General features: G+C 35.1%; 1 protein-coding gene across 4 annotated transcripts in view; it reads right to left on the bottom strand.

Annotated features, from left to right (window-relative positions):
* RAD18 (RAD18 E3 ubiquitin protein ligase) overlaps positions 1-24,203 on the bottom strand; it is a 123,877-nt gene that overhangs the window by 52,009 nt on the left and 47,665 nt on the right. For 3 of the 4 annotated variants that reach the window (XM_058563217.1, XM_058563225.1, XM_058563244.1), the window contains exons 7-9: positions 21,356-21,540; positions 7,458-7,534; positions 6,097-6,157 (exon numbers count right to left, since the gene is read on the bottom strand). In XM_058563217.1, the coding sequence (XP_058419200.1) occupies positions 6,097-6,157; positions 7,458-7,534; positions 21,356-21,540 (323 nt within the window). The remainder of the gene's footprint in view (positions 1-6,096; positions 6,158-7,457; positions 7,535-21,355; positions 21,541-24,203) is intronic. The other variant, XM_058563235.1, reaches the window with a different exon arrangement.

Raw genomic sequence — 24,203 nt, 5'->3', positions numbered from 1 at the left:
AAACAAGTGACAATATTTACTGCCAAAGGTAAGAGTGGATTTTAAGTGAAAATCCAAATTTTAGATAACTTCTATCCACCACTTGAGCCTGGCAGTTTCCCAATACTTAACTTTTCTGATAAGATTGGTGGTGATATCAAGGAATGCTATTTTTTCTATACTATATAACATAAGAAAACATGCATTCAGAACTCAGTGAACCTATATTTTCCAAATAACCAAGAAATGATGTTACAAAATCATTCAAAGGTAAAAGAACCATTCAAAGAACACAACAGACCAGTGGATTTTAATGTAATAGAGTACAAAAACTTCATTAATATAACTTCAAATTCCATTGTAATTCACGTTTCTGAAACAATACTTCCCAAGTTTTAGTGTAGTATCAAAGAATATCCACGATTATCTAAAAAAATCTATTAAAACATTCCTCCCTCTTTTCAATTACCTATCTGTGTGAGGATGGATATTTTTCATATACTTGAACCAAAACAACCCATGGCAACAGTTTAAATGCAGAAGGTGATATGAGAATTAAGGTGTCTTCTATTAAGCAAGACATTAAAGAAATTTGCAAAAACAGAAAAGAATGCTACTCTTCTAAATTTTTAAAATCAAAACTTACTGAGAAATAATTTACACACCAAAAAATTCATTAATTTTAAGTGAACAATTTGATGCATTTTTAAAAAATATATAGTTGTGTAACTACCAACACAATCATGAAATAGAAGATGAAATCACCCAAAACAGCTCCTTCATGACTCTTTGTAGTCAGTCATTTTTTTCCACTTACAGTTCCTGGCAGTACCAATCCGCTTTCTGTTACTATATTTTTGCCTTGTCTAGAACTTTATATAAATGGAATCACACAGTATGTTACCTTTTTAGTTTGGCCTTTCCCCTAGCATGTTTCTGAGATTCATCCAAGTAGTTTCACGTGGCAGGAGCTAATTCTTTTTTATCGCTAAGTATCGTAGCATTGTATATGAATGTGTCACAAGGTGTTTATGGATATTTAGGTCGTTTTCAGATTAGGATACTATGAATAAGCTGCCATAACATTTGTCTATAACACTTACCAAATTGTTCATTTACAACTGATAAATTTTTTTTGTAAATTATATCTCAATAAATCTGATTTTTAAAATCTCTGTATGGACACGTGATTTCATTTCTCTTGGATAAACAGCTAGGAGTTGAATGAGTGGGTTGTATGGTAGGTGTATGTGTGCTCAATAACAAACTCCCAAATGTTTACCTCAGTGGCTGTATCGTTTTGCATTTTCACCAGCAATGTATGCGAGTTCCATTTGTTCTATATCCTGGCCAGCACTTGATATTGTCCTTTCTTTTTTTTTTTGGCCATTAAAATAAGTGTGTAATATTATTTCAATGTCATTTTAATTTACATTTTCCTAAAGACTAATGACTAACGACCAATAAGACTAACCATATCTTTTCATGTGATTACTTGATATATGAATATCCCCTCTGCTGAAGAATGTTTAAATCTTTCACCCTTTTCAAAAATATGGTATATGCCTTATTATTGAATTGTAAGAATTCTTTATATAATAGAGATACTAGTACTTTGTCAAGTATAAATTTTGCAATATTTTCCCACAATCTGTGGCTTGCCTTTTCATTTTCATATTTGTCTTCTGAAGAGTGCAAGTTTTTAATTTTAATGAAATATAATTCATCACATTTTCTTTTATCTTTTTTTTGCTGAGGAAGATGCGCCCTTAGCTAACATCTGTGTCAATCTTCCTCTATTTTTTAGTGTGTGGACTGCCAGTACAGCATGGCCGCTAAGAGAGCAATGCAGGTCAGCACCTGGGAATTGAACTTGGGCCACCAAAGTGGAGCATGCTGAACTGAACCACTAGGCCACCAGGGCTAGTCCTTTATCTATTTTTACGATTCATACTATTTGTGAAAGATGATCGTGTCGACTGAATAAAAAGTTTCATTTCTTCCTTTCAAATCCACGTATTATTTATTTCTCTTTCTTGCCTTATCACGTTGGCTAGGACCTATAGTACAACGCTGAATAAAAGTAGTACAAATGGACCTCTCTACCTTATTCCCAGTCAGAAAAGCATTCTATATTTCACCATTAAATATGATGTTAGTTGTAGATTTTCTGTAGATATCCTTCATCAGATTGAAGAAATTCTAGTTCAGTGAGAGTTTTTGTTATTAATGGATGTTCAATTTTGTCATATGCTTATTCTGCATCTACTTAAGAGAATCATAGTGTTTTTTTAGTCTGTTAATACAGTGAACACAGTATAAGAATAATATAATTCACTGTATTGATTAATTTTCTAACATTAAACCAATCTTGCATTCTTAGGATAAATCCCACTTGGTTATGATGTATTATGCTCTTTATGCATTGCTGGATTTGATTTACTAAAATTTTGTTAAGGATTTTTGCATCTATGTCCATGAGGACTATTGGTCAGACCTTTTATTATACTGCCTTTGTCTGGCTTTTAGTTTCATGGAAATTTTGGCCTGATAAAATGAGGTAGGAAGTATTCCTTCCTCTTCAATTTTCTAGAAGAATTTGTGTAGAATTATTATTATTTCCTTCCTTCTGTGTTTCATAGAATTTACCAGTGAAGCCATTTGGACCTGGAGTTTCCTTCCTGGGAATGCAAATTCAATTTATTTAATAGATTCAGGGCTATTTAGCTTATCTATTTCTTTTTGAGTAAGGTTTAATAATTTGTGTCTTTCACTGAATTCATCCATTTCATTTATGTTCTCAAATTTATTAGCATGAAGTTATTTATAATATTCCCTTATTATTCTTTTAATATCAGCAGGATACTTAGTAAATTCCCCTCTTTTATTCCTGATATTGGTAATTTGTGTTTTCTCGCTTTTTATCCCGATCAGGCTTGCTAGAGGTTTATCAATTTTATTGATCTTTAGGTTTCACAGATTTCCTCTATTATTTTTCTGTCTTCAATTTCATTGATTTCTGCTCTTTAATACTACTACCTTCCTTCTGCTTACTTTGGGTGGAATTTGCTCTTCTTTTTCTAGTTTCTTAAGCTGAAAGCACAGATTAATTTAAAACTTCTTTTCTAATACAAGCATTGAAAGCTATTGATTTCCTTCTAAGCACTGCTTTAGCTGCATCCCACATTGATCTGAAGTATTTTCATTCAGTTCAATATATTCTTAATCTGTTTTTAGCTCATCCCATGTATTTTTCAATTCAGGTACGTTTGTCATCTAAGGCATTCCATTTGAGTCTTTTTTATGTGGTCCATTTCTCACCTCAGCAGGACCTCACTTTATTCTTCCTTCTTGACATATGGAGCATATTTATAAATGTTGTTTTAACATTTTTGTCTACTAGTTTCATCATCTCAGTCATTCCTGGACCTGGCTCTATTAATTGATTTTTCTCCTTTCTATGGATCTTACTTTTCTGCTTCATTAATTACTTCATTTCTAGTAATTTCAATAGGATACTGGATACTGTTCATTTCATAGTCTTGGTTGCTAGATTTCGTTCTATCCTTAAAGTGTATTGTATTCTGTTCTGGAGGACATCAGGCTACTTGGAATCAACGGAATCATTTCAAGACTTGTTTTCAAATTTTATTAGGGAAGATTATCAAGAGAATGAGAAAACAAGCCACAGACTGGAGAAATTATTTGCAAAGACATATCTGATAAAGGACTGTCACCCAAAAATATACAAAGAACTTTTAACACTCAATAAGAAAATGAACAACCCAATTAAACAATGGGCAAAAGATCTGAACAGACACTTCATCAAAGAAAATACACAGATGGCAAATAAGCATATGAAAAAATGCTCAATATCATGTCATCAAAAAAACGCACATTAAAACAATGAGATACCACTATACACCTGTTAGAATGGCAAAAATCCAAAACACTAACACCACCATATGCTGGTGAGGATATGGAGCAAACAAGAACTCTCACTCATTGCTGGTGGGAATGCAAAATGTTATAGACACTTAGAAAGACAATTTCTCATAAAACTAAAGATAGCTTATGATCCAACAATTGCGCTCATTAGTATTTACCCAAATAAGCTGAAAACTTCTGTCCACACAAAAACCTGCACATGAACGTTTATAGCAGCTTTTTTCATAATTGCCAAAAGAAGCAACCAAGGTGTCCTTCAATAAGTGAATTGATAAATGATGTCCTGTAGAATATCCAGAAAATGAAATATTATTCAGGGCTAAAAAGAATGTGCTATCAAGCCATGAAAAGATAGACAGGAACTTTGAACGCATATTACTAAGTCAAAGAAGATAATCTGCAAAGGCTACGTACTGTATGATTACAATTATATGACATTCTGGAAAAAACAAAACTATGAAGATAGTAAAAAGATCAGTGGTTGTCAGAGGTGAGGAAGGAAAGAGGGATGAACAGGTAGAGCACAGAAGATTTTTAGGGCAGTGAAACTACTCTCTCTGATACTATAATGGTACATACATGTCATTATATACTTGTCAAAACCCACAGAATATGAAACACCAAGAGTGAACCCTAACATAAACTACAGACTTTGTGATAACGACACGTCAATGGAGGTTCATGGATCGTAACAAACGTTCCACTCTGGCAGGGGATGTTGATAGTGGGATAGACTGTGCATGTGTGGGGTCAGGGGAAACACAGGAAATCAGTATTTTCCACTCAATTTTGCTATGAACCTAAAACTGCTCTAAAAATGAAGTCTGTTTTTAAAAAATCTTTTTATTAGGAAAAATTAGAGCAGCCATTAGTCTAGAGGAAGGGTCAGCAAATAGCCCAAGGGCCAAATCCAACCTATTTCTGTATGGCCCTCTAGCTAAGAACGGTTTTTATATTTTTATAAAGGATTGTAAACAAAGAAAGAAGAATATTTGACAGAGATCATATGTAGCCTGCAAAGCCTAAATATTTATTATCTGGCTCTAATGTAATTTAGCCCAGCTCCTAAAGCAGCAATACCTTTCTGAAGATTCTGCCTGATTAATGTCCCATATAGTATGAGGTTTTTTCTACTATGGCTGGTGGTGAAGTGAAGCTGTTCCTTGCCCTGTGTGAGCTCCAGAAATTTTTCTGCGGCTAACCCTTTCAAGTAGTTCCTTCCCTAGTCTCAGGCAATTTTCTCTCGTTCATGTGCAGATTACTAGACAGCCAAAGGTTACCAGGATCTTTCTGCAGATCTTCAGAGCTCTCTTCTCTCTGTGGTTCCCTCCTTTCTGGTAAGCTGTCCCACAGATTCTAGACACCTTGGCCTCCCACACCTTTGATTTCTGTTTTACCTACTCAGTGATACCACCAGTTTATTTTGGGGTTCCCTCACCCTTTGTCTTTACACTGCCTACAGGCAGTAAGCTGCTGGAACTGTAGAACTCATAATCTTATTTTTCTCTCTCTCTCAGGAATCACAGTCCTGTGCTATTTTTTTCCAGTATCTGAAAAACCATTGTTTTATATGTTTTATCTGTTTTTCTAGTTTTTTTAGGTTTTTGTGTGTGTGTGTGAAGACTATCGTCCCTGAGCTAATATCTGTGCCAAGCTTCCTCTATTTTGTATGTGGGACACTGCCACAGTATGGCTTCATGAGTAGTATGTAGATCCACGCCCCGGATCTGAACCCGCGAACCCTGGGCCACCAAAGCGGAACGTGAGAACTTAACCAATATGCCACCAGGCTGGCCCCAGAAGTACTGAAATTCTTCACAAAAGTATTATGATTGAGTGGCCTGAGGACAGGATGGAAAGTCAGGAATGTTTCCATTTTAATCCCATTTTCTTCTCACAGAGATGCTTTGAGAACAACTAATTAATATTTGTAAGGTGCTTAGTGATAAGCTCAAAGTAGAATGTTAGTCACAAATCAAAACAGCAGGCACATAGAGTTATAAAAAAAGGTCACTAAGAAAACACTCAATTAAAATTCAGTCTCAAGTAATATTAACAAGAAAAGTTTGTATCAAACATTAATAAAAAAATTTTACGTTAAAAAACTACTTAAGGTGAAAAACTGCAACCCCAGTTCTTTACAAATAAAGAAAACATCACAAAACTTACGATATTTACTGTGAATTTCATCGATTTCCTTTTCTGTTTGGCCCTTCGTAAAAATCATTATCTAAAATAATTCAAAAATTCTTAATTAAAAATTTTTAAAAATGACAAAATTAGTACTACAAACTTTAAAATCTCAATCGTGGATGTTTAAAATAGAGGAAAATTATCTCTCATCTCTGTTTTATATAGACCTAGGAAGAATAACTCCTGTGTATGTGCCTTGAAAATCATAATTAGTATATATTTTACTCATTACTTTTTTCTCATCAGTAGAAAGAAAATGCTACACTGATCCCATTAGAATATATGAAGTATTAACACAACAATCAACTTTCCCATTTTCAATATTTAATTTCTCACATTAATTAATACAACAGGTAACACCTGAAACTGCAAGACTGAAGAGACGTTTAGCAGATCATTAATAAGGGAGATCTTCTTGCTGGTCTTCTATCTTTTCCAACTTAATTTCTCCAAGGCTACTAGAAAGGTAATTATATAGAGAAAATGCAATAACACAACACTTAGTGTGCTAAATTTCTAGTTCCACTTTTTAAAATCTTTGACTTAAAAGATCAGAAATCTATTTAGATGATTCATTACAGTCTCCATCTTATAGTTAGCACACATGTACTAAAAAAACCAATGAAAATGTCATTTTTTCTACCATCTGATTATAAACTTACTTCCCTAAGGTCGTTGCTTTCCTTACAAACACATTACCGATGGTCTAGGAAAAAAAAGTCTACTTGGGAGAGCACAAAACATTTCCTCCAGTGTCATATGACACAATGACTATTTTCTTCTTTGGTATCCTTTCCTCAAGTTTTGAACCATCAAGCTAGAAGGAGGCAATAGTGAAGAATTTTAGGTCTCTGGTTCCCTCAATAAGCCCAATAGATAATCAATCCTCATAAACTCTTACAAATACTTAAGTTCTCCAGCAGTACAATCACAGAATTGCAGAATGCCAGAGCTAAAAGGGGGTCTTAGAGATCAGATAGTTCAACCCTGAGTTTTACAAAGAGCCTAAGGGCCACAGAAGTTAAATAGCTTATCAAACACACAACCAGCAGAGAAAGGACCAGTACCAAGGCCACCTGATAGGCACATGCTTCTTCCACTGTAACTCACTAATAAACTCAACTTGGGATTGCATTTTGTGCTAGAAGACTGCTAAATATGATAGATTTTTGTGCTAAAAATGAGCTGCAAGTAAGTCATAACATGTGAAATGGGAATATCTTCCAGTACATTTCTCATTGAACAGATTTAATACTGGCTTGCTTTAATTTCAGTAGGGTATTCAACTTTTCTATCCTTCATTTCTACCCAGATACTGAAATAGACCATCAACATACGCTTTCGTTGAGTTTACTAGCTTCAAGATGCATCCTAGTCTTCTCCATATTTTCAATTTCTTGAACTATTTCAGCAGCTGTTAAAATAAAGACATACAGCCATTGTTAATTACATAGTTTTGCACATTGTCCTATGGTTATGTAAGCTGTTAACACTAAAGCTGGGCGATGGGTATACATGAACTCCCTGTGCTATTTCTATAATTCTTTCGTAAGTCTAAAGTTATTTCAACATAAAAGGTTAAAAAAATAAGAATATAGAGTTAAAACATTCAACTTTCACACATGCGAACACAGCTTAAAATAGAACCACAAGAGTTTAGTAAAGTCAATTTGCTTTTTGCTTTGAGTATATAGGTATAAACAGTGGTCCCAATGGAATATGAAAATTAATTTGTTAGCGTGAATTCAGTTCTTAAGGAATATCCACTCAAACTCCAATATACTAAATGTCGTACAACAGGCTACTTTTCAAGGAGAGACAGGGTCTATGAATACCAGGAGGAAAACGGCCTTGTCTCCAGAACTTTTGTCAGTAGGTGTAGTTACCAATTGTATATATCAAGGAGATCTGGAATACACTGGGTCACATATACAAATACCTTTGAATGCAAATAGCATGGAATTGGCAAACACTATCTTTCTGCCCCAAAAGTCAACACATTAAAACTAAAATACACGTGGTATAGAATAAAAATCTACAATCCTTTACACACGGTTATACGCAAAAGGACACTATGTCTGGAATTTGCTTCAAAATAATCAGTGGGGGGAGGGGCTGTCAATGACAGATGACACAACATGAGGCATGGGTTGATAATTGTTTAAACTGGATAACAGCTATATGGGGTAACTCTATACTCTTCACTCTACTTTTATATAAATTTGAAATAATCTCTATTAAGAAGTTTTTTTACAAAACCCACAGTCCTCAAGAGGATCATTTAAGAATGTAATTATCTCAATTTAAATTTTATGTTTTTTGAGCACTGAAAGGTAACTTTTGCCTCCCTAATATTATAAAACTTGTAGAAACAATGTAAACAATATCTAGCTCTGTGAGCATGAACAGCTAGCATAAACTTACTGAATCACTGTCTAACAGGAAAGCAAAGGGACCACTCGCATTCTACCCACTCCATTAACACAAGTATTATTCAAGATAGAGAACATCTGCCACACTCTCTTCTAAGCTATTAAAGAAACTATATTAGGATTGGATACAATTTAGGGGCTTAAATCTTTCAGGGAAACTTCTGATTCTGTTTAACACATAGAGAGCTGGATATAGTGTCACTCCCATCCTAACAAGAAAAGGCTCAATAATCTATAAAACTGTAACTTTTCTTGAATCCATCAGAGCTAAGGTCACAGACGAACCAACTAGCCTGAAATCTAAGGAAAGACAGGTGCCTTAGAGAAGAGAGGGGTCATGAGCACTAGCTGACATAAGGCAGTGCACAGGAGAAAGACCAGGACCACCCTACCCCTGGGTAAGAACATTTCAGCTAAACTTTTTGATGAAGCACAAAAGGCCAAGGGTAAACCACCATGAAAGTATAAACATCCTGATAAGCTTAGACACAAGGGGAGTCACACCTATTCCAAGGCTATTTTCTATAGACCTCACTGGGCACTCACAAGAACTACTGGGGGAAGGGTAGGAAACTAGAAAAACTATCCCTCCAGATCCTGGCCTGGGAAAGGAGAACAGCCTCCATTGCAGTAAAGACATGAAGCCTAACTAGATCTTTAACTCTTAAGAAACAAAAGCATTAAGCCACTGAGGGGAGGTCAGCAAAACTGTAGTCCTCAGAGCACAGGTAAATTACCCACTGTTGCTGGGGGGAAACAAACCAACAAACAAACAAATAAAATCCTGCAAGAGGGTCAGGAAACCACCCTGGGCACAGACCACTAGCGGACCCCTCCCACTTGGGGAGGGACAGGATCACTGAGAGCGCCCCAGCCCTGAGACCCAGGATCAAAGAGCCTGCTTAAGACTGAGTCAAGCTAGAATAACAGAGAGCCACCCCATGCTCCCTATCATGGAGCTGGCATGCTCCAAGCGACAAGTAACAGCAATCTACCACTGTGAGAGAAGTAAGCATGAAGAGAGACTCCTGGACATATAGGTTCACAGGGAAAACCTAAGTGTCAGTGATACAGGTACATTAAAACAAAAAAACTTTTGGCAACTCAGCCACCAACCTAAGCATAAGAGATATGAAATTGGTGGTAAACTGAGGACAACGACAGTAACAACAAAACCCAAATTGAGTCAACCTCACACAATAAAAATCTAGCAGAAGAGGACATATCCGTTTCTTAGGCACAAATACTATTTACTTCAGTGTTTAGATTGTCACATATAAAGTCTGGCTTTCAACCAAAATTTACAAGATATATGAACAAGCAAGCAAACAAACAACAATAACAAAACCCAACTCAAATATCACCCACATGTTAAAACTATCAGATATGGAGTTTAAAATAACTATGATTAATACACTAAAATATCTAGTGAAAAAGATGAACAACATGTATGAATAGATGGGGCATATTAGGAGAGAGGAGAAACCATCAAGAAGAATAAAATAGAAATGTTAGACATAAAAAAACACATTAACAGAGATAATGTGACCCAACTTAGAAAAGAATCCATGAACTTGAAATGGGATTGATAGTATTACCCAAACTGAAAGGGAGAGAGAAAAAAAAAAAAACAGAACACAGCATCTAAGAGCTGTGGCACAATATCAAGAGGTCTAACACACATGCAACAGAAATCCTAGAGGAAGAAGAAAAAAGGGAGAAGTAATATTTGAAACCTAATGGCCAGAATTTGCCAAATATAATGAAAGACATCAAACCACAAATGCAAGAAGCTCAAAAGATATCAAAACAAAACAAAAATACAATGACTTACACACACATAGACACACAGAGAAGATTCTCAAGCCAGAGAAAAAGAGTATATTACACAAAGAAAAATCAAGCATCACATCACAGCATGCTTCTTGTCAGAAACTATTCAAGCCAGAAGAAAATGAAGTGATGAATTAAAGTGCGGGGGGGGGGGGGGGGGCGGGAATCCTGCCAATCCAGAATTCTATACCAATGGAAATTTTTTTCAAAGTGAAAGAGAAATAAAGATTTTCTGAGACAAACAAAAACTAAGAGAATGTATTATTAGCAGTCCTGTACTAAAAAAATGTTAAAGGGAGTTCTTCAAGCAGAAGAAATATAAAAGCAGATACTCATTTCTCTAAGAAGAAATGAAGAGTGCTAGGAATGGTAAAAATGAAGGTAAATATAAAGTATATTTTTCTTATTTTTAACTACTCTAAAAGATAGTTGTCTCTTTAAAGGAAAAACAATAACAATGTATTGTGTTATCACCATATGTAAAAGTGTAAAATTCATAACAACAATAGCACAAAGAATTAGAGATGGGGCGTAAACTGTTATAAGGTTCTTACACTATAAGTGAAGTAGTATATTATTTCAAGGTAGACTGACTGACTAAAGGTGCATATTATAAACCCTAGGGCAACCACTAAAATTTTTTGAAAAAGAGGTAAAAAAATAAGCCAATAGTAGAAATAAAATATAATAATAATAAATAATTAATCCAAAAGAGAGTAAAAAAAGGATAAGAGGAGCAAAAATCAGATGAAACAAACAGGAAACAACTAGCAAGATGTTAAGTTTAAAGCCAAGTGTATCAATAATTACATTAAATGTAAATAGCCTAGAAGCACCAAGAAGAGACAGAGAATGCAGACTGGCTAAAAACGCAAGACCAAACTAAACGATTTCAACAAAGAACCAATTTTACATAAAAGAGATGAATTCAAAATAAAGTATGGAAAGAGACTTATCATGTAAATACTAATGAAAAGAAACCTAGAATAGCTACATTAATATGAGCCACAAGAGACTTCATAACAATAAATGTTACCAGGGATAAAGAGGAAATTACGTAAAGGGGTCAGTTCACCAAGAAGACATAACAATCCTAAATCCTAAATGCATTTGCACCTAAAAGAGAAATTAAAAACATATGAACAAGAACTTCTGATTCTGAACTACATGGACCAGACTCATTTCTCTTCTCATTTCTCATATTTTTCCCCACTAAGCGTAACTAAAATCCCTGGATATAATATAACAGACAATGATAAGAGAACTCTGAAAGGTGGGACTGGCTAATGACCAGAATTTGAGGAACAACACCATGGTGAGTTCCCTAGATTTTCTTTTTATCTTCTGTATATCCCAGACTGGGCTCTGGTGAAGCCCTGCCAACCCAGAACCACCAACAGGTACAGAAAAAAAAAAAAGCCCCAAGAAAAATCTATCCTCTCTAAGCAAAGGACTGTGAAAAGAGGAGATCAGAAACCTTTCTGACAATACGTGACCTACCCCAGCCAAACATTGCTGATGCTCTCAGCCCCTTGCAGTATCATCAGAGAACACGTGGGGAGTGCGGACTTCCACCCCACACACACCCAGCAGTAGCAGGAGGCCTGGGGCAGGCTTTCCTCTCCCGCCAACACAGTGTCAGTGGAGACCTAGTGAGGAGCCTAGACTTCCACCTCTCACCCTGCGGTAGCAGGTGGCACCCTCATCCTTTAACTAGTGATCAGAGGAAGGATCTCAAAGAGAAGAAAGCTGGAGAAAAGCATTCTTTAAACCTGCACAGGAAATCCTGGACACACCCCTGACCAATTCACATGTGAAACTGTCTGGAATGAATATGCCAAAAGGTTTGCGAACTGAACCACAGTGTGGAATACCAGGTTTACAGAGTGGCCCCCAAGTAGGAATTAAATGACACAGAAGAGAATAACTCTGCAAGGGCTCTGAAAACTAAATTGTCATTAGAACCACAGCCCACAGAAGCAGGCCAGATCTACACACTAAACCTAAACAGGATGACTGCCTGCTAAAGTAGAATATGTAAACAAGAACTAGAATGTCATATTACACTCAAAATGTCCAGGATACAATAAAAACACTTGCGATAGTAAGAAACAGGAAAATCACAACTTGATTGAGAAAAGACAATCAACAGAAGCCAACACCAAGATGACTCAGATGTTGGAATTATCTGACAAGAATTTTAAAGCTACCACCATAAAAATGCTTCAACAAATTAGGAACACTCTTGAAACAAAAGAAAAAAAAACTGCTAATGTATGTAATACTTTTATGACAGCACTTGGTCCATTAAAAAACATATCCTTTGGGGGCCAGCCTGGTGGTGCAGTGGTTAAGTGCGCGTGTTTCACTTTGGTGGCCCGGGGTTTGCAGATTCGGATCCCGGGTGCGCACCAACACACCGCTTGTCAAGCCATGCTGTGGCGGTGTCCTATATAAAGTAGAGGAAGACGGGCACGGATGTTAGCCCAGGGCCAAGGTTGCTTGGCAAAGAGAGGAGGATTGGCATCGGATGTTAGCTCAGGGCTAATCTTCCTCACCAAAAAAAAAAAAAGAGAGAATAACACACACACACATATATATATACATATATCTTTTTAAAGTAGTTTAAATGTTACACATAAGTTATTAATTTCTTGTACTGAGAAGGGGGAACTAAATAACAACAACACAAATTGCAAACAAAGTGAAACAAATGAGCACCACTGTGTTTCAAATAAATAACATAATCACAATAAAGGGACAAAAAGGAACTTATGAGCACAGCATTTGACTATGTACACTCAGTCCAAGTGAAGGTGGAGAGGAGAGGAAGGCTGGGTAGAGAGAACTAAAAAAAGTCTAGAATTCTTTCTTATAGGTAGGTCTGTCTTGCAGTGGTATAGTAGTACAGATGAAGCAATTTTGAAACTATCTTAGATGTATTCTAGAACTGAACAAATTAGTCAATGTGCTCATGCTATTGGGAGGGAAGATTCTCATTGTGTAAAAAAGGGAAATATAAAATACAGAATAGAGAAAGCTAAAGAAAACCCCTGTGGGGTTGGATTGAAAGTAGAGGTATTGGTATATTCTCATGATTTCTAATATATATATGTGTAAATGGATTTATACATGTACATATACATGCAGTATATACATGCATACATGCATGTGTATGTATATACATATCCATGTATGCATACGTACATATATGCATATATTCCTGAGCTCCGTCTGCTGAAAGAGCCTAGAAGCAAAGGTACCAAGTAGCAATGAGCATCGCTGGTAGCCACATCTTGGTTTCCCCAAAGAAAGAACAAAAGCTCCTCAGGGAAACAACTGATGCCAGGGCTGGGAGAGGGAAGAACAAGATGAGCCTACACTATCTTGTCATGCTAGAAATAAGGAAACGGTTAAAAAAAAATAAGGGAGGCACGTCACGAGGACCAGGAATCAGCATAAAGAGGCTCCCACTGGCCAAATCTGGAAAAACATAAACACCAAAATAATTAAGGATGGCAATAAGTTACAAATCTGTGAATCCATATTGATAATAAACAAAGGGAAAAAAACAGTAAGGGAGGGCTCGTTTTCAGAATCATGGCAAGTGTCAACCGGCAAATGTGGAAGGAGTGCTGAAGTTAGAAAATCAGCATTTTGCAACTATCACAAAAAAGATAAGTTCAGGTAAAATCACCAAAGAATGCCAAATATAGGGGCGAAATTTTAACAAGGTACAGGATATTTGCACGGCATTAAAGCGTCTCTCTACAGATTTCTTAGTAGAGAGTGGGAAACTATTAGTAGCGTGGGGGAAACCAAAAAACGGAGAAACTGACAAGGTGATCAAACCTGCCGTCACAAATGAGGGGCACAGAGATGTCAAATATCTCTGGATGCGATATTCTGAGAAGGACAAAGCATCACTTATACAGTATTCTGGCGAGGAATGCACAACCTGAATGTAATTATAAGGACACAATAGTCAAAGCCAAAATGAGAAACATTCTATTTGGGGAAAAAAAAGCAAAACAAAGACTGTATTCTTTTAAAATGCCAGTGTCATAAAAGACAAAGAAAGGCTGAGAAATTGTTCCAGATAGAAAGAGATTGAAAAGCTATTACAACTATATGCAATACGTGATCCAAAACTGAATCATGTACTGAAGGGAAAAAAAAAATCCATAAAGGCCATTATTGGGTCCACTGCTGAAACTAGAATAGAAATGACAGATTAAAATACTGTAACAAAGTTGAATTTCCTGAATTGATAAGTGCACTGTGGCAATAAAAGAGAATATCTTTTTTTTAGGAAATACACGATGAAGTATTTAAGGGTAAAGAGTCAAGATTATACAACTTGTTCTTAGATGGTTTAAAAAATGTGTGTATAAAGATGAACACACACATAAACACATATACTTTCATCCAGAGAGAGAGAGACAGAAAGAAACTCATACAGCAAATGGAGCAAAATGCTAATAATCTGTAATGTAATGATACATATGTGTCCTTTATGACAGAGTTCCAACTTTCCCCATGAGTTCCAAGTTATTTCTACATAAAGTTTTTTTAAACAAATGCAAAATTAAGACTTTTTCAGACTAATAAAAGCAGAGAAAATTTGTCTAAACAGCACATCTGCACTACAAGAAATATTAAATAAAGTTTTTCAGGCCAAAAGAAAAGGCCATCAGATGGAAACCTGGATCTAGACAAAGAAATGAAGAATACTAGAAACGGTAAATGAGTAGGCACGTAGAGACTTTCTTTTTCATTTTTTATTTTCTTTAAAAGAAAACTGATAGTTCAAAGCAAAAATGGTAACAAGGTATTATGGGGTTTCTAACATATATACAAGAAAAATCTACGACAACAATAAAGAAAGGATGAAAGTCGTAAGGCCCTTACATTACACATATAGTATAATACTACTTGAAGACAGAATGTGGTAAGTTTAAGATGCATATGGGAAACTCTAAAGAAATTCAACAGAGGTATAAGCCAACAGTGGAGATAAAATGGAAAACTAAAAAATACTCAATCCAAAAGAAAGCAAGAAAACAAAGAAAAAACAAAGCACGGACAGAACAAATAGAAAACAAATAGCAAGACAGTAGACTTAACCCCAAGCAGTAACAAAATGAAAATGGTTTAAACTCTACAGTTTAATAGTATATCTTACCAAATTAAATTTTAAAAACAAATCCAAACCATATACTGCTTACAAAAAACACAGTTCATAATGATGCAATACGTTTAAAGAAAAAGAGTGAAATAAGATAAATTAGAGTGGTATATTCATATCAGATAAAGTAGATTTGAGATAAGGAATAGTACCAGAGACAAAGACAAATATTTCATTATGATAAATAGGTTAACTCCTCAAGAAGACATAACAATACGAAATGAGCATACACCTAATTACTGAGATTCAAAACGTAAGAAAAACTAAAAATATTGAAAGGAAAAATGGAAAATCTATGTGGTTGGAGATTTCAATAATCCTCTCAGTAACTGATACAATCAGTCAATATAGTATCAGTAAGGATGTAGCAGACCTGAATATGCTATCAAGCAACTTTACATAACTTTTATAGATCATTAAACAAAAAAGTAAAATGTTCAAGTGTTTATGGAACCTTCACCAAGGAAGACCTACTGCTGAGTTATAACACAAGTTCTCAGTAAATGTAAAAAGTCTGAAATCATACAGAATTGGTTCAATTGAATCAAATTAGAAACAAATATTAAAAAGATACCTGGGAAATATCTAAATATTTGGAAATTGAAACACTTCTGAACAACCCATGGGTCAAATAAGAAATTACAACAAAAATTAGAAAATATTTTAAGTAAAAGAAAAAGAAAATACAACATATCAACATCTTTGGATGTAGGTAAAACAGTGCTTTTGGATGTAGGTAAAACAGTGCTTAGAGGAAAAGTTGTAGTTTTAAATGCTTACATTAAAAGCAACGTCCTCAACCTCAAAAAAGGCATCTATGAAAACCTATACCTATCATACTTAACGGTGAAAGACTGACTATTTTGCCTATAAACTGGAAGTAAAGAAAGGATGTTTGTTTATACTTCCAGACAACATTGAGTGCATGGGTCTACCCACTGCAATAAGGCAAGAAAAAGAAATAAAAGGCATATAGATTGAGGAAAAAAAAAAAAAACTGGCATGATTATGTACATAAAAAATCCTACAGAATCTATAGAAAAGCAAGTAGAAATAATAAGTGAGTTTCAAAAGTTAACAAGGTAAATAAACAAAAGTCAATATACCAAAATGATTCTTTAAAATAGTAATGAACAATGAGAAACTGAAAGAAAAAACACCATTTACAATAGCATGAAAAAAACATGAAATACTTAGGGATACACTTAACAAAATATGTGGAAGACATGTACACAGAAAACTAGAAAGTACTGTTGAGAGAAATTAATGAAGACCTAAATAAATATAGAACATCATTGGTATTAAAAGACTCAATATCATTAAGATATCAATTCTAAGTTGATCCATAAATTCAATGCAATCTCAATCAAAATCCACAGAAGACTTTTTTGTAGATACTAACAAAATGAGTCTCACATTTATTTGGTTATGCAAAGGACCTAGAATAGCCAAAACAATTTTGAAAAAGAACAAAGTTGAAGGACTTACACTACCTGACTTCAAGACTTAGAATAAAGCTACAGTAATCAAGGTATGGCATTGGTAAAAGAACAGACATACAGACCAATGGAACAAAATAGACTCTAGATATATTCACATACCTATATGGTCAGTGGATTTTTGACAAAGGGGGCAAGGTAATTCAATAGAGAAAGAATAATCTTTTTAACAAATGGTACTAAAAAAAACAGATATCCAATATTTTTAAAAATGAGCCTTAACCTTCACCTCACACCATATAGAAAAATTAACTGGAAATGGATCACAGACTTAAATGCAAAAGCTAAAATTATAAAACTTCTAGAAGAAAACATAGCAGAAAATCTTTGTGATATTAGAATAAGAAAATATTTCTTGGTAGAACACAAAACGTATGAACCATAAGAAAAAAATGGTAAATTGGATGTAAACAAAGTGAAAAACTTCTGCTTTTAAAAAGACACTATTAAGAAAATTACAAGGCAAGCCACAGTTTAGGATAAAATATTCACAATACATACATTTGACAAACAACTGGTATCCATAATCTATAAATAACTCCTACAATCAATAAAAGCGTGTTAATGGACAAAATATTTCAACAGACCCTTTATCAAAGAAAATATGCAAAGAGCAAATAGGTGTACGAAAAGATGCTCAACGACATTAGTCTCAGGAAAATGAAAATTAAAACCATCATGAGGTACCACTACACACCCACCAGAATGGCTAACATTAAGAAGACTGAAAATACTAAGTGTTGACAAGGATGCAGAAAAGGTGGATCTCATACAACGTAAAATAGTGCAGCCATTTGAAAAACAGTTTGGTGGTTTCTTATATTTCTAAGCACACACTTATCACATGACCTAGCAATTCTACGCCTGGGTATTTAGCCAAGAGAAATGAAAACATATGGCTACACATAAAGATCTGTAAGCCCATGTTCACGGCAGCTTTATCCATAATAGCCGAAAACTGGAGACAAGCCAGTTGTCCATTAATAGGTGAATGATACACAAATTGTAGTATAGCCATAAAGTGGAACACTGCTTAGCAACAACAATGAATGAACTACTGGTAAATGCAACAATCTAGATAAATCTCAAAAGCATTGTGCAAGTGAAAGAAGCCAGATACAAAAGACTACATGCTGTACCATTTGTATAACTCCATTTACCTGGCATTTTAGAAGAGGCAAAACTATAGGACATAAAAGAGATCAGTATTTCCCAGGGCCTTAGGGTAAGGAGGAAGGAATCTAATGCCAAGGGGCAGAAGAACTTTTGAGGGTGAAGAAAATGTTCTCTAATTTGAATGAAATGATGGCTAAATGACTACATATACATTTGTCAAAACTCATCTAACTGTACATTTTAAAAGCATATCTTAAGTAAATTATATCTCAATTTAAAAATGCACACATAGGGCCAGCCCCAGTGGCCTAGTGATTAAGTTCAGCACTTCGGCAGCTCAGATTCGGATTCCGGGCACAGACCTACACCATGATGTGATGGCAGCCCACATACAAAAAGAGGAAGACTGGCAGCGGATGTTAGCTCAGCGTGAATCACCCTCAGCCAAAAAAAAAAAAAAAAAAGCACACATAAAAAGTGAAGATAACAAGTCACTGGATACAAACACAATATATAAAAATCAGTTGTATTTTTATATACCAGCAATAAATAAATAAAAATTGACATTTTAGAATAGGACACCACTTACGACTGCATCAAAAACATCAAATACCTATGAATAAGTCTGTAAAAAAAGACCTTCATACTGAAGACTGTAAAACATCACTGACAGAAATGAAAAACAATTAAAAGGATAAAACAAATTCATGGACTGGAAGACTCAAATACTGTACAGGTATCAACTTTCTCCAAATTGATCTATAGATTCAACGTAATCTCAATCAAAATCCAAGCAGATTTTTGTTTCTTCAGGGAAATTTACTAGCTTATTCTAAAATTTATATGGAAATGCAAAGGGTCTACAAACACCAAGGCAATCTCGATAAACAACAAAGCTGGAAAAACTACATTACCAGACAGCAAGATTTATCATAAATTACTCATAAAGTAATTAAGACAGTACACTACTGGCACAAAGATAAATAAATGACCCAATGGAACAAAACAATGTCCAGACCCACACATATACAGTTAGCTGATTCTCAACCAAGACATACTGACATCAGTGGGAAAAGAATGATTTTTTTTTATTATAATTTTTATTTATTTTTTTTTCCCCCCAAAGCCCCAGTAGATAGTTGTATGTCATAGTTGCACATCCTTCTAGTTGCTGTATGTGGGACACGGCCTCAGCATGGCCGGAGAAGTGGTGCATTGGTGCGCGCCCGCGATCCAAACCCGGGCCGCCAGCAGCGAAGTGCGCGCACTTAACCACTAAGCCACGGGGCTGGCCCAACAATGATTTTCCAATGCATGGTGCTGTACCAACTGGCTATACATATGGAAAAAACAAAAAAAATTTGCCCTACCTCCCAACATATGCTAAAATCAATTTCAGATAAATTGTAGGTTGAAACGTAAAAGAAAAAACAATAAAGCTTTAAAAAAAAAAATAAGAGAAGATCCTCAAGATCTTGTGGTAGGTAAAAGCACTAACCAAAAGGAAAAATGCAACAAACTGGATTATATAAAAATTAAGAACTTCTACTTCTCAAATGAAACCATCAAGAAGGTGAAATGAAAGAAGAGAGTAAATATGCATACATTCAGCAAGATTTGTATCAAGAAAATATCATGTACTCCCACAAATAAATAAGAAGAAAATAGATCCACAGTATAGAAAAATTGGGCATATGACTTAAATGGGTATTTCACCAAAGATGATATCCAGATGGCCAATAAGCATATAAAAATGTGCTAAACATTATAAGTCATTAGGAAAATGCAAATTAAAACCATAATGAGATACCACCATGGACCCACTAGAATGGCCAAAATGGAAAATACTGATGTTGTCAAGGACGTGGAAAAACTGAAATACTCATGCCCTCCTGATGAGAGTGTACATTGGTACTGAGTTGTTGGCTTTATCCCTGAAGGCTGAACATCTGCAAAAATATAACATAACAATTTCACTCCTAGGTATAAATATCCAAAAATATGTATTCCTATGTGCACATGACATGCAAAAAATTATTCATAGCAGCATTATTCTTAAGAGCCAAAGAGTGGAAAAATCTAAGTGTCCATCAACCACTGAATAGAAAAATAGTGTGATATGTTTATACAGTGGAATACTCTATAGCAACTAAAATGAAAAAATCACAACTGTACACCAAAACATGGACAAATCTTATAAACATAACATTATACAAATGAAGCTAGACTCAAAAGAATACATGTTATTTATCATTCCATTTATATACAGAACAAATATAGGCAAAATGAATACATGGTGTTAGAAATCAAGATCATGGTCATCTGTGAGAATGAAGGTGGTAGTGATGACCATAATCTTGATTTCTAACACCATGTATGCATGGGATGCTGGCAGTGATCTGAATAGTGGTTACAAAGGCATTTTCCCTTTGCTGAAATTTACTTTGTGATAAGTTACCAAATAATACACTTATCATTTGTGTACTTTTCTGTCTGCATATTACATTTTAATTTTTAACAAATTAGGCAACTCTATATATGTTAATACTTGAAAGAACTCCAAAATATGTGTGGTTAAATGAAAAGGACAAACCATTAAATAGCATATATACAATACTAACATTTTTATAAAACAATAACGATCAAGGATATATATTTGTGTATAATAATCATATGGTAACATCTATTGAATGCAACTACTTGCTTAGGTACCTGCTAGGCACTTTACATGCATTTTCTGATTTACTGCTCTCAAAAACACTATGAAGTAGGTAGTATCATAACCCTTAGTTTATGGATGAGAAAGCTGAATTACAGAGATAAGAAGTAACTTTCCCAAAGTCACCCAGTCATGAAGCTACAAAACTAGGATTATGACCCACGCTCTCGAGAAGAACTCTTCATCCCACACTATCTCTGGAAATATACATAAGAAACTGGCCACAGTGGCTGCCTCTAAGAAGGGAATGAGGACAGAGACCAGCTGAGAGAAAGGCTGCCTTATCATCGTATAGTCTAGGTACCTTCTGAAGGAACATATTCGCATGTCTTACCTATTACCAAAAATAATACTTACTAAAATTTTTTTCTATGGTTTATAATTCCTGACCTACACAAAGTTGCTTTATCCAGAGGACAAGCATAACTCACTGTTTTTATTACTTTACCTGATTTAGGATGCAAAGCATCACACTGGGCATTGTACATGTGTACAAATTCTTGGTGTCTTTTAATGAGTTGTTGTTTATTTCCTTGAATAGATAATCCATGCTGTTTTAGCTTTTTCTTTAAATCACGATCTGAGAGCAAGTTATATACAGTTTTGGGCAATGGCTTCCTTTTGTGAATAGAACTGAAAAAGGGAAAAAAAGAGATCACTGAGGATTATTGTGAATTATCAAATGCTTTTCATATAAGACAGTAAATTACCTTCTGATTCAATATCAGGGTGACCGGGAGAATAGAACCATTAAGATAAAAAAGTGGAAGGATCAAATTTGCAAATAAAGTTGACAGTGTTCAACATGTTGCAGCTGAGGTGCTGGTGGAACAATCAGGTAGAAGGGTCTAGGTGGTAGACAAAAGTGAGAAATTTAGGACTCAGTTCTTTAAAGAAGTCAGGCCTAAAGATACAGACTTGGGACTCACATAAAAGGCTTGTGGACTAAATGCTAAGAGAACTTCATTTAGAAACACACTCACGTAGACTTAATCAATTCTCCACCTCTTTAAAGCATGCTTTCCCTAAAATTTGCCCACGGTTTTCATGCAAAATCTCTAAAAAACTAGTTATCTTAGATGATAAGAGTACAAATGCTATTGAGGGTTAGGCTATGGATTTGAGAATATTATCACATATAGCTTCTTTAGAAAAAGTTCTGATCCACAGGCAAAATCGCCTCCTCAAATTAAGGCAATCATTTTGCAAAAGCACTAGATGAAATAAAAGGAGACCTACTGGAATGGTCAGCTTTATCCAACTCATTACCATCAATGAGAAAAGAGTTCAGAAAGTTGACAGATACATCGTATTCTGGCATTATCTTCAAAGAACACAATTGAAAACAACGGCAAAAAATACAATAGGATTTTTTTATTTTATTTTATATTTTTTGGTGAGGAATATTAGCCCTGAGCTAACATCCGATACCAATCTTCCTTTTGCCGAGGAAGATTGGCCCTAGGCTAACATCCACGCCCATCTTCCTCTACTTCATATGGAGCGCCACCACAGCATGGCTTGACGAGCGGTGCATCTGTGCGCACGCGGGATCTGAACCCGCGACCCCCCGGCCACGGAAGCGGAGGGCATGCACTTAACTGCCACACCACCGGGCCAGCCCCTACAATAGGATTTTGTTCTCTTCAACTTTAATTAATTATATTAACAAATATGTAAGGCATTACAAGCAGTGTTTTAGCAAAATCATCACCTGGCTCTTCATCTATTTACATAATTAATACACTGATAAGCACTAAGTTACAATTTTAAATCTAAGAAGGCCCTATTAAATGACTTTCCTCTACTCCCTCCAAAAAAACAGTTAATAAACGTTATTTCTTAAAATGGAATAGAATTCAAGATACCTAAGGGTATCAATGACTTGAGACAATTTTATAAACAGGAACCCCTTAGTGAGTTTCAATCTATTTAATCTGATTATAACCTGGTTACCTGAGTACATTGCCTGGCTCAACACTACGGCCATTAGGTGCTTAATATATATGCATTCAAGATAGTCATTACAATTGCAATCATTTTTAAATGAGAATATCAAAGGTTCAAGTAAAGATCAATAGGAACTTGCAAGTAATAGATTTATCCAAAAACACAAGATTTTAATGAAGCTTATAGATACAGAGAACAGACCGGTGGTTGCCAGAGGCTGAGGGTGGGATATGGGTGAAATGGGTGAAATGAGTCAAAAGGTACAAACTTCCAGTTATAAAATAAACAAGTCATGTGGATGTAATATACATCATGGTAACTATAGTTAATAATACAGTCATGTACTGTATAACAACGTTTCAGTCAATTTGGACTGCATATACAACAGTGGTCCCATAAGATTAGTACCATATAGCCAAGGTGTATAACAGACTATACCATCTAGGTTTGTGTAAGTCCTGTAAAGGAGGAAGCAATTTTCCTCTATCCTTCTAGCTTCTTCTGGCCAGTTGAAGAATTAAATGGAATGAGACAGATTAACAGGAGAAGAACAAACAAAAGTTTAATAACATATACACATGGGAGAAACTCAAGAAAACCGAGTAACTCGCCAAAATGGCCAAAGCCCTCACCTTAAATACCATCCTTAGCTAAAGACAAAAGAAGATGCTGGGGGTGGGGAGAGTCAGAGCCTTCAAAGGGAAAGAAGGCAACTTACAGATATTCACAGACAGGAGCAAGTGTTTGGAAAACAAGTGTTTTTTAGGCCTCCCAAAAATAGAAGAACACAGAGAAGAGCTCAACAAATATGCTTTTCTAGGTTCCTCCCTATTCACCACCTAGTTCATGTTATGCTAAGGTGATAGCTCGCTTCCTGAGACAGGTTTTTTAATCTGAATTCTCTTAGGCAAAAGGGGGAGGTAAAAAGAAAAACTCTGAGTCCTTTGTTCCTTAAAAATAATCAGTCTAAAATAATCCTCACATTAGAGACACACTTTGGTGTGGCAAATTTTGTTCCCCTTCCATATACCCTGATGCATGATGTCTGCACAACAACAAAATTGCCTAACGACACATTTCAAGTGACACATTACTGTATTGCATATTTGAAAGCTGCTAAGAACAGATCTTCAGTTGTCATCACAAGAAAAAAGAATTCTGTAAGTATGTATGGTGATGGATGTTAACTAGACTTACTGTGGTGATCATTTTACAATATAGACAAATATCGAATCATTATGTTGTACACCTAAAACTAATATAATGTTATACGTCAATTATACCTTAATAAATAATAAAAAAAGATTTTACAAAGGAGTTGGATACAACTAGTTCACACAAGGCCA

This window comes from Diceros bicornis, chromosome 2 (assembly GCF_020826845.1).
Source record: "Diceros bicornis minor isolate mBicDic1 chromosome 2, mDicBic1.mat.cur, whole genome shotgun sequence".
Taxonomy (NCBI): domain Eukaryota; kingdom Metazoa; phylum Chordata; class Mammalia; order Perissodactyla; family Rhinocerotidae; genus Diceros; species Diceros bicornis.
The sequence above is the reverse complement of the archived record's forward strand: the minus strand, read 5'-3'. Positions and strand labels throughout refer to the sequence as shown.